This window comes from Nyctereutes procyonoides, unplaced genomic scaffold (assembly GCF_905146905.1).
Source record: "Nyctereutes procyonoides isolate TBG_1078 unplaced genomic scaffold, NYPRO_anot_genome, whole genome shotgun sequence".
NCBI lineage: Eukaryota > Metazoa > Chordata > Mammalia > Carnivora > Canidae > Nyctereutes > Nyctereutes procyonoides.
Window position 1 is genome coordinate 34,559,990 of NW_026575051.1, and position 12,280 is coordinate 34,572,269.

Sequence of the window (12,280 nt, forward strand, 5' to 3'; positions counted from 1 at the left end):
TAACTGTACCAGAGGCTAATTTGATCAAAGCTAGAAAATACATGAGCCACAGAAAGAGGAGGTGCCTTCTGAATTAAGCTTTCTAGGATACCCAGGAATTATACAGTAGGTAGGCAGGGTAGGATGGGACATTTCAGAAACAAAGAATGAGTGCACCTGAACTATGTGGAGAGGACACACAAAGGACACCAGAGATACTTCAGTGAAGGTATAATGGGAAGCTTTTTGTGACAAACTGTTATGGGTTAAAAAATAAAAATATTAAAGGTGCAGTTTGGGATTGGTCAGAAAATGATACTTTTAAATAAGAAAATTTGGAGCTGTAAGGTTTTTTTTTTTAAGAGAAAATATGACAAATGTTGCTGATTATATAAATTACTGATGATATAAATACTTAAAATTTTGAGGACATTAGGGGTATAGAAGGAAAAGAGATGGATGGTGACTTCAGGGAGGTAAGTGAGAGCAAAAGAATGTTGTCAGTCTATTTAGAACTACTGAATTCTTCATCAGGAGCTAGTGGAAAGGGAATAATTAGAGGTAGAGGTAAGGGAAGGCATAGGGAAGCAAAGATCAGAGACGGCAGAACTCTTTTCATTTGCCTGACACTCTATTAACCCATAAAGCACCTTCACAGATGGTCTCTCTAATGCCCCTGTGAACTTTACAAGGTAAGCATCATTTATCAGCATTTGAAGGAAAGTAAATTGATTCAATATAAACTTCTAACAAGATCAACTGTGCCTTACTGAGCTATTAAATGTCTGTAGTACAATTGTCATACTTTTATAAAAACTGTATTTGGTAACTAATATATGTTCCTATTAGACTTCTTACATTGTAAAACTACAATGCCACCCTTACAATTCCACCCTCCGATGAAAATCCCTTCCACTTCAAAACACCAATGTGAACTAAATGTTTAAAGCGGAATTCACCATTCTCTTCTGCTTACTAGTTAGTCCCATTTGAAACCCTTTATCTTTTCTTTCCGCCATTACTAGCTCCTCCTCAAACCCACAGTATATCCTCGCAACTAATACTTTAATAACCCACAACAGAAATCGTCCTTTTTCTCATCTTGTATTTTTTCTTGATTTTTATGCGTGGTGTTTGCTTTTGTACTTTCAGTCAAAGATGTTCCCTTCGAAAGCCCTCTGTGGGTCTCAGAGTTTTTTTTTTTTTTTTTTTTTTTTAAAGCCTAGGTTGTTCCCACCTTAATAGCATAGTATATCATATAGTGTCAAGACACTTTAGATAAGGCCCCGACTTTTTTCTAACTTCTGGTGTAATTGCTGGAACTTTCCCAAATTAGGTGCACTCCAGTGTACAAAAAAGAGCTGAAAGGGGCAAATGAGTCCTATATCTACAGGATTTAAAGATTGCCAAACCCTTTACTTTTATCTTTGCAGTGCCTTCAACGGGATGCAGAAAAAATAGAACAGAAAACTATCGTGTGTGTGTGTTTGTTTTTGTTTTGTTTTACAGTGTTCTGAAATGAGAGGGAAAGGAGGGGGAGGGAAGGAGGAAAAATGAATAATAATTTGAAACATTTCAATAATTCTATTATCTTTGCCCAAGGAAGATAAAAGGAAGGCTAAGGTTCAGCCATTTTTTCCTAACCAACTCCCTTAAAAGTGGGTGCATATGATCTTGTTAAAATTACTTTCGTTGTACTATTAAAGAAGTGCTATTAGATTTAATTTTTGAAATGGACATGCTTAGTATTCACATTTAAAAGTTGCTATTATGATAAAAGATTGTCGATATGTATTGTCCAGATACGTATCAAGTATGTATTTAGAATTGAACTGACCCGTGTATATTAGTTAGATGAAACCTGTATTAGTTTCATCTAGAATACCTTTAAGTCTTTCATTCATAGCAGAATTTTGCATAGAACTCGTTCATTTATTGAATTAATGTATTGGTGGCTTTTATTCATCTAGTTAATCCATGGAGAATTTTAAATGTGAAAACTACTTGCCAAAGTTCCTTAAGACGCTGTAACGTAAAGGAGCTTTATTTGAAAGCTAATCGGATACATAATCGTTTAATGTGGCTATCAAATGGCTTCTTAATTAGACATCCAACTGTAACGAATCACTTGAAGAGACTTAAATGGAATGCGAAGAAATGTCTCTTAGGTCTGGTCTTGAGTGTAGCTTCTGCACTGCTTTCCTTCTTCACGTTCCTTTGTGTATCACAGGAAGAAGACTGCGGGGCTCTCTGAGCAGAATGGCAAGGGAGCCCAGAAGAGCGAGCGGAAACGCGTGCCCAAGTCCTCCGTGCAGCCTGGAGAGGGGGCCGCGGAAGACCGGGAGCGGAAAGAAAGGCGGGAAAGCCGAAGGCTCGAGAAAGGGCGGTCACAGGACTTCCCGGACGTGCCGGAAAAACGAGAGGACCGCAAAGCGGCGGAAGATGAGAAGCAAAGGAAAGAGGAGGAGTACCAGACCAGGTACCGCAGCGACCCGAACCTGGCGCGGTACCCGGTGAAACCGCCGCCCGAGGAGCAGCAGATGCGCATGCACGCCCGGGTGTCCCGCGCGAGGCACGAGCGGCGCCACAGCGACGTGGCGCTCCCGCGCACCGAGGCGGGCGCCCCGCCGCCCGACAGCAAGGCCGGCAAGCGCGCGCCGGCCGCCGCCAGGGCCTCGCCGCCCGATTCGCCGCGGGCCTACTCGGCCGAGAGGACCGCGGAAGCCAGGGCGCCGGGCGCCAAGCAGCTCACGAACCACAGCCCGCCGGCACCCAGGCATGGGCCGGTCCCCGCAGAAGCCCTGGAGCCCAAAGCCCAGGAGCCGCTCAGGAAGCAGAGCCGCCTGGACCCCAGCTCGGCCGTCCTCATCAGGAAGTCCAAGCGCGAGAAGGTGGAGACCATGCTGCGGAACGACTCCTTGAGCTCCGATCAGTCCGAGTCGGTGCGGCCGTCTCCGCCCAAGCCGCACCGGTCCAAGAGGGGCGGCAAGAAGCGGCAGATGTCGGTGAGCAGCTCCGAGGAGGAGGGCGTGTCCACGCCGGAGTATACCAGCTGCGAGGACGTGGAGCTCGAGAGCGAGAGCGTCAGCGAGAAAGGTAAGGCGGAGGCGGGGCTCGGGCGCGCCTGCGCGGAGCCCGGGGGCGCGCGGCCGGTGGGGGGGGCGCGGGGGGCTCGGGCGCGCCTGCGCGGAGCCCGGGGCGCGCGGCGGGGGCGGGGGTAAAACGTGCGGCCTGAAGCGTGCAACGTGATGACGGTAGTGAACGCCGCAGTGCGGTGTGTTAGAAAGTCTCGGGGGTGGACGCGTACGGTTCGCGTCCCAAGGGAAAAACAAACTCGTAACTAGATAAGAAGATGGATGCTAATCATTTTGGGGATCATTTCGCACTGTGTTTGTCAACTGGCTATACGGTATACCTGACCCTTCTGTGGAGCTGTATGTCGGATATCTCCAGATTTCCGTGGAAGTGGGGGGGGGGGGAGTGCAACGTGGAAAGGCCGCAGACCCAGCCTCTCGGGGAATAGAATAGAAGGTTTTAGCCTCCTTGCTTGCTTTATTCCTTTTTGGTAGGATTTTGAGACATAACCACAAGCTTCAGATTTGGATTACAAGAGTGGTTAATGCCTCCGTTTCTTGTCATTATGGAACATCCAGTACGCACTAAGTTAATACTTTGGGGTGGATGGTGGAGGACTTCTTTTCTAGGAAACCAAAACTCTTCCTGATAAAGGGGAATGTACCTTTTTTAAACTTCTGTGGTGTGATACTCCAGAGAGGGAGTATTTTTCAACTTTCAAATGAGTCTTTTCCACAACTGGTGAAGAAAGTCTATCATGCAGGTGTTACATGTTGTTTTGGATAGTGACTTTGGAGTACAAAGTTTATCATATTACAAAACATTTCAGAGCATTCATTGTACGATAGACTTTTTTTTTTCTGTCTTGTTCTACACTGTTCTACAACATCTTAACCACATGTAGCTATTTACATTAATTACAGTTACATAGACTTAATTATTAAGTCTCCCAGTCACTGTAGCCACATTTCAAGTGCTCAGAAGCAATCAGCACAGAAAGTTCCCTTAGATAGCATAATACTGGTCTAGAAAATACTTCGATTTAATTTTGCAATTACGTATTTCTTTTGAAGATTCACTTCATTCTGCTGTTCACTCGGATTTAAATTGGCCACAGTCCTAAATTTGATGGTGTTGGTCCTGATTCTTGTTATATAGTGTTTCCTGGTTATATTTTGGGGTAGCTATTTTTTACAGTTTTTGGCTTGTATTATAGTTGCTAAATTATATACTAAATATTATAAATTTATTAAAAAGTAACTTTGTTTCCTCATATTCTCTATCGTCATAATGCATGGCTGTGTCATCTCCCTTTATGTGTCTCTGTCTCCTCTCTCTCTCTCTCTTTCTCTCTAGATAAATACAAACATATATCCATCTAGCTAGCTAGCTGTCTGTCTAGATAGATAGATGGGTGAATGTATGGATGAATGGATATATATATATATATATATATATTTGGGAAAAATTAAGAAAGTTCATTCTGTCATTAGGATTACTGCAACTTAAAAATGACTCTTTTGGACAGTGATTTGGTAAGAGATTACTTAGCAGAATGTGGATGCCATGTAGTAAGTTTCAGGGTCAAGGAAAGACTGTCCACATGAAATAAAATTTATAGGGCAGTGGGAGACAGAAATTAAAATATTATATTTATATGGGATCATTTGGCTCTTTCAGCACACCTTCTGATGACTTATGTTTGTCTTAGAAGTCAGTATGCATATATTTATGCATATTGTACATGAGCTTTTTAAAAGTCACATGGTGGCTCAGTAGGGTGGAGGGTCTGACTCTTGGTTTTTGCTGGGGTGGTGATCTCAGGATCCTGGGATAGCGCCCTGGTGGGGCTCTACACCAGTGTAGAGTCAGCTTTGCTTCTCCCTCTGCCCCTCCCCCCGTTCACATGTGTGCTCCTGCTCACTTGCTCTCTCTAAAATAAATAAACCTTTAAAAATAATATGGTGAGTATACCCTTGCTGTCTTCTGTGCCTTAATATTGTTGTGTGAACACCTATTTTTCTCCCCTGAAATAATAAAATGTTAAATAAAAATGTAAATGGATATGCTTAATTGGTGTGCAGATAACTCTTAATAGATATAAATATGTATATATGTATTTTCATATATATGTATATTTTCCCATTTCCTAAAGTAAGGACTCTACATCAGTTCTTACAAAATGTGTGTTTTAAAGCACAGTGGGCATAGAATCAGGCAGAACTGAGTATCAAAATATTTACAATACCAACAGATTGTGAAAGAAAAAATGACTAGAGGCATGAGTAATTGGAAGGATGGAACTGGTGTAATGTAAGGAACTTCTTGCCTCTGCATACTGTCTTCCCTCCTTAAGAATTATCATTTTAGGGACTCTGAAGCTGAAGAACACAGGGTATCACATTTGCCGTTATCTGGTTCAGATGACTCTATTTTCTCTTAAAATGAATCTCCTTTTCATAATGTCTTGAAAATAAACTCCACTCAAAATAGTTGCCTTATTCTAATATTTTAACCAGTCCCAACTCAATGTTTACAAAATGAAACATTAACTGTAAAGAACATACTTTTTAATGTAGCACATTTTCTTATTTCAAAATGATTTAAAAATTCCATTTTCTATGGTATCTATTAATGCCTTTATTACCAAAACCCACCATTGTCTACTAAGGACAATCTAGGGAACCAGCCATGATAATCTACAGTATCCTGTGACTCTGCACAAGTTACTTAACTTCCATAAGTGCTAGTTTTCTTGTTGGCACAATGGAGATAAGAGTATCCACTATCCGCATGGTAAGATTATCGAGTGGTGTGATGAGATGATGTATATAAAATAGGATGCTAAATTAGCATTTTTCCTGTTTTGATTTTGCTTGTGGTACCTATACCATAGATAACCTAATATCACAATAAATGTGAAGTAATCACTCACATATATAACATATAAAGGAAAGGTAAAAGAACTATTTGTATGTCTCATAGGATCTAATGGGGTGAGGAAAAGAATGATTTGGGAAGAGATATCTTAGGAGAGTGAATGCCGTGTTGTGACTTTTGGGGTCAAGGGAAGACTATTTTCATGGAATAAAATTTAAAGGGCAGTGAAAGATAAAAATTGCATTTTAAGTATAGACCATTATTTTGGGTTCTGGACTCAGTTCCAAAATGTGTGTGTGTGTGTGTGTGAGAGAGAGAGAGAGAGAGAGAGAGTTCCCACACTAACAAGCAATTCTCATATAGCAGCAGGATGTCCAAGAGAATTCAACCTAATTCAATTCTGATGTTATCTACCGAGAGGTAGCATCAGATCCCACAGGTTAAGGGCTCAGTCCCAAAAGACTGCCCTCCACTTCAGATGTCAATCATAATAAGCCCAGGTTGTTACCTGTGCTTCTGACCAACTGGCTATAGATCAGAGGATCCCACCACCCCCTTGGTGGGTTTGATTAGTTTGTTACAGCAGCTCACAGAATTTAGGAAACCCATGTACATATTAGATAACTGGTTTATTATAAAAGGATATAACTCAGATGGAAGAGATGCATAGGGCAGGTTCTGGGGAAAGGACGCAGAACCCATGCCTCTACAGTTATGCTGCTCTTCCAGCACCTTCATATGTTCCCTACCTGGAAGCTCTCAGAACCTAGTACTTTTAGATTTTTATGAATGCTTCATTACCTTGGCAGAGTTGACCAAATCATTGGCTTTGGTTCATCCTCCATTCCCTCTCTCCCAGGAAGTCAGGGGACTGGAACCTTAAGCTCCAATCCTCTGATCACATGATTGGTTTTCCAAGTGACCAGCCCCCATCCTTAGGTGTGGTCCAAAAAGTCACTTTGTAAACTAGTTACTTTGGCAGCATATATACTAAAAATCACCCCGTTAACCTAACAAAAGACACCTTTATGGCTTTCATTACTTAGGAAATTCCAAGGATTTTAGAAGCTCTTTGCTAGAACCTTCACTAAACTCAAATATATATTTCTTATTATAAAGCACAGTATCACATCCATTCATTTGTTCATTCAGTTTAAGAGTTACACACATAAACATTTAACATAATGCTTACTCTCTTACTATGTTCAGGCTCAAAAAAAGTTTTTGCTACAGACTGGGAGTGTATTAATGACAGATATTTATATCTGACTGTTTTAGAGGCTAGGAAGGCTAAGATCAGGATGCCCACGTGGTTGAATTCTGGTAAAATACCCCCTAGCTAGCACCTTTTTTGCTGTTTCCTCACTTGGTTGAAAGGGCTAGGGAGATTTGTGGGGTTTCTTATAAAAGCACCAATCCCATTTATGAAGGCTCTACCTTTGTGACCTTAGCACATCCCAAAAGCCCTAACTGCTAATACTATCCATCATCTATGGGGGTTAGGAGGATTTCAACCTGTAAATTTTGGGAGGGACACAAACATTTAGACCATATCACTGGCGTAAGGTAGCTACTTACTATATGTATGCCATTTTTGTCATTGACATTATTCTAATTTTATCATTATGCTGAGTTGGTTTGTTACTTATCAGTAAATGTATTTAGCACTTTACATATATAAACTGAGGTTAAAAAAGGATAAATGGGATCCCTGAGTGGCGCAGCGGTTTAGCGCCTGCCTTGGCCCAGGGCGCGATCCTGGAGACCCGGGATTGAATCCCACATCGGGCTTCCGGTGCATGGAGCCTGCTTCTCCCTCTGCCTATGTCTCTGCCTCTCTCTCTCTCTCTCTCTCTCTCTCTATCATAAATAAATAAAAAAAATTTAAAAAAAAGGATAAATATGTCCCATGCTCTCATAGAGCTTACATTCTATAGAGAAATAAGCAATAAAGAAAAATTACACAATGAAATGCAGTTTTATAAATGCCTAAAAGGGAAATTTTTTCTAGATATATTGATATAATTTGCTGTGTCCTAAAATTCAACAAAAATGATAACCTGGTCGAATGGCATCTGGAAGACAACACAGCCTTTATAGTCAATATAATATTGTACATATGGTATAATTCTCTTTCTCACACACACACACAGGGATTAACAGTAAGCTCTAGTGGGCTTGTCTCAAAATTGAGGTCAATTATTACATGTTTTCAAAGTGAATGCCATGTTGCTTTTGCCAGTTGGGGAAAATTGGGAAGAAAATTTGTTTCTTAGCTTATAAATATTAAGAGCATAAATCTCTTTTCAGAAGAAAAGCAGTGAACTAAAACGTTTATGAGATAGCAGTTGAATATAAATGAAATGAGTAATATGACCCTTGGGGCAAGGCCTAGTAAAGATTTGTGCCTAAAGGAATTGAGTACAAAAGCATGAGAATAAAGAAAGAGACAAAGATGATGCCAGTGTGGAAGAAAGAAATGGCACCAGTTCTGAGAAGAAACTTAGAAGCATTGCTGTCTTGATCAGTAGAGTAAGCTATTTACACTTACAAGGAACTAAAAGTATAAATCCTCAGACAGAGCCAGTTGGAATAAGAGCCTGGCAGTGGATAACAGGATTTCCTTTTTTATCTTCTCCCACTTTGAATAACTCAAAAAATACAACACAAATTGATTATACCTTTAAACTTTTAAAGTACTGTGTGAATGGCTTCTGAGGTCAACCTAACAAGGGCTAACTGGTTTGTTTGTAACTATTACTGCAAGGCAGTATTTAGCAGTCCTTTTAGGAGCATGTCATATCTGGGTGATACCTGCAAGGGTTTCATATAAGACTATGGATCTTTAATAACAGGTGTGAATTTTCCCCCTAAAGACAAAGATAGTTTCCATGGACCAGAGTATAGGTTTTAGGTATTGTGAATTATTGACCGTTAAGTTTGGATGCCTGGCAACTTAATCATTGGGGAATGAGGAACAGGAGTTTGGAACCCTTGCAAAAATCAAATATTAAAATTTTTAAGTGTAAATCTAATTCTTTATATTTTTCTTTAATCACTAAACTAAAAATATTGAGAGTAATTTCTTTGGGCTCCAGCAGTACAGTGCCTATTGCTCACAGAACTTTTAATTCTGACCAGAAGTTACTGGTTTACTTGTGTTTTTTGACAACAAAGAATGCATTTCATATCCTTTTGGTAGTCTTAGTCCTTCCTACAACCTTAAGAGGGCTTGCAATTAAAAAATTTGATCAGATTTATTTATGTATTAATGTGTATGTAACACATGAATATTAGATAATACACATGATACTAAAAATATCTGTAAGAACCTACTGCATTACAAGCACACTGCTAGGTTATAGAACCACAGTGATTAAATAAATAAATATACACATATACATAGCTATGGTTGGTTTCTCCTCTCATGACATTTTTTTTTTTTTTTGGCTATCCAGAGGATTCTTTTAAAATAGATTTTATAGAGAGATAGGATACACCAAGATAAAATCAGGTTCTTTGGCAAGAATTTGGCTATAGATATTTTTTTAAAATGGTAGCCTGAAAACAGTTGCAACTTAAAAGGGCTTTGTCTTCAAATCTAAACATTTAGTTTTCTTACCCCATGAGATCCCATAAAAGTGAAGAAAAAGGAAGTGAGCTATGAGCAGATGAAATGTTTTTAGAAGATGAAAAGAAGAAAGTAGTCTACTTTACCAGCTTTATTTATTTTGTATGTTTTATTTTTTATTTCAAGTTTTATTTAAATTTTAGTTAACATATATGGTAAATTGGTTTCAGGTGTAGAATTTAGTGATTCATCACTTACATATACCAGCACTCATCACAGCAAGTGCTCTTCTTAATGTCCATCACCTAGTTAGGCCATCCCCCACCGTCTTCCCTCCATCAACCTTCAGTTTTCTGTAGTTAAGAGTCTCTTATGGTTTGCTTCTTTCTCTTTTTTCCCCCTTCCCCTATATTTATCTCTTTTGTTTCTTAAATACCACATATGAGTGAAATCATATGGTATTTGTCTTTCTCTGACTTACTTCACTTAGCAAAATATAGTCTACATCTTACTTTTAGACATAAGAGGTTTCTAGGTAAATGAGGGTGTGGCGGTGGTGAAGACTGCCAATGAAGCACCTTACAGAGACTTAAGACCCAGATAACAGATTCTGTGAAGCCAGAAGTAAGAAGGAGACTTTCCAATTGGCAGATACATTCAACATTTGTTGACAGAGCAACTGAATCACACTGTTTATTCTCTTTACCATTTTTCCCTCCTCTTTACACCCTTACATATAGCAAGAGCAACCCCACATTTAATTCCCAGGTAGAATTCAAGAAGAAATCCAGTAAACTGCCTCAGCAAAACTCAGATTCTGGATTGTTGCACCCCCACCCTTATAGCTTAATGCTGAGTTCCATATGTTGTTTACCCTAAAGTGAAGGCTACTAGCTCCCAAGCTCCATTCATTCACAGATGTTAGAGATACTGTTAGTGTCCACTACAGCAGTGTGACTGAAAAGACCTTCATGGAAATACTCATCAGCTACACACAGAAATTAAGTCAGTAGTCTGTCTTAAATATAAATGAACAACAAATCCCACAAACTATGAAGAGCGCCAGCAGGAAGAACTAAAAAAATCAAGATAAACAAGTAGATCCTAAAAGTAAGAAGTTATTTCAAGAGCAAAATGGTGTTTAGAAACCAAACAGTACAAAATGCTACATTCCTGATCAAATTTAATACATCCTGAAATACCTAAGCCACATCCCCAGGGCAGCTTCCTCACCCAACACATGGATATTCTGTGTAAAATATTTTTTTGAAAAATTAAAGTTATTATCCAAACTTAACAGAAAGCTCTGGATACCAAAACCCTTAACACTGAAGTACTTGGACAGAGATCCCTGGACAAAGTATAAGACTGTATGACCAGACTCAAGATCACAAGCTTGCTGCAGATATGAGTTAATTCTCCAAGCCAGGAAGTGAAAAACTTGATCTTAGACATTAAAAGCTGATACAAAACCTCTAAACTTCTTTCATCCAAAAAAATGTGAAACTGACCCACAAGGAAACATCTGGAAGCTCAAAGGATGAGGTCATAATGGTGAAACATGGGAGGAAGTTCAACACCAACTAGATGCCAAGGAAAAAAGGGGAAAAAATCTATATGCTTTTGGAGGTTAAAAAATAAACTAGGTCATATATACAACAGTAAGAGTTAAACTGTCTTTAGACTTCCCATCAGCAGCAGATTAGAAACTACAACTGTTCAATGCCTTTAAAGTATGGCACAAAACTGTTTGAAATTAGAATTCTCTGAACATCTAAACCATCAGTCAACTCCCAGGTTCTCCAACTTTGCAGTCTCCATCTGAGAGAATTATTTAAAGATGTATCACTCAAGAAAACTTGAATAATAATTAAGAAAGTGGGACAAATGAGAAGCAAGAAATAGTGGAGCTACCCCAGGAATCCAGTGCAGAGAAATCCCTGGATGACATTGTGTACAGAAAGCAATCTGTGAAAATTAAAAGCAGAGATCATTTCCAGGAGGCTCCAAGAAGAAAATCTTTATGAAAAATGTCATGGATTCTAAGAAATATCCAATGACTAATGAATTACATGACATTATTGGATTTCCTTACTGGGTAAGAAAAGGCTGTCTCTTTTTTTAACAATGAAAAGGGACAAACACTGAGGAAAAAAAACAAAAAAATGTTAAGGAAAATCAAGTTTCAAATATGAAGCAAACAAAAATGTGACATTATTTTATTAATTGATACAGCCCATTCAACTAATAACCTAGGCACATTTTCCTCTGAGTGAACAGGAACCGTGACAGTTCATCCCTAGAAAAGGAAATTTATATTCTGCACATTTTTAACTTGTTCTGTAGTATTTATATGTAATAATATTGTAAGTGCCACTTACATTTTTCAATTTATAGAATAAACTCCCTTCCACATTGAATACTTGCATATGTTTACACAATTGAATATAAATATTTGTCCATGTCAAAATAATAAATAAATAAAATCTTTAAAAAGTATTCGAGTGCTTTGAAGAAAGCAGTCTTATTTATAAGAAAATAAATATTTGAAAAAAAGTTTAAGAAGTGGAATTGATAGTGTGGGCAGAAGAGCCGTGAAAGGAAATGAATTATTGTAGCTACGTATCCAGCCCTTATTTATTTTAATTTTCATCATATGCGTGCATTAGTTTGATATCCATTAAAATAAAACATAAAAAACTGTTTTTCAATGTCCCCTTCATTAAGCTGCAAATAACTAGTTTTGGTGTCCTCTGGGGCCTTTCATAAATGGCA

At 39.0% G+C, this 12,280-nt stretch overlaps 1 protein-coding gene across 15 annotated transcripts in view; it reads left to right on the forward strand.

Annotated features, from left to right (window-relative positions):
• Positions 1-12,280, forward strand: part of RIMS1 (regulating synaptic membrane exocytosis 1) — a 473,974-nt gene that overhangs the window by 261,970 nt on the left and 199,724 nt on the right. For all 15 annotated transcript variants that reach the window (XM_055330491.1, XM_055330492.1, XM_055330500.1 and 12 more), the window contains exon 6: positions 2,210-3,075. In XM_055330491.1, the coding sequence (XP_055186466.1) occupies positions 2,210-3,075 (866 nt within the window). The remainder of the gene's footprint in view (positions 1-2,209; positions 3,076-12,280) is intronic.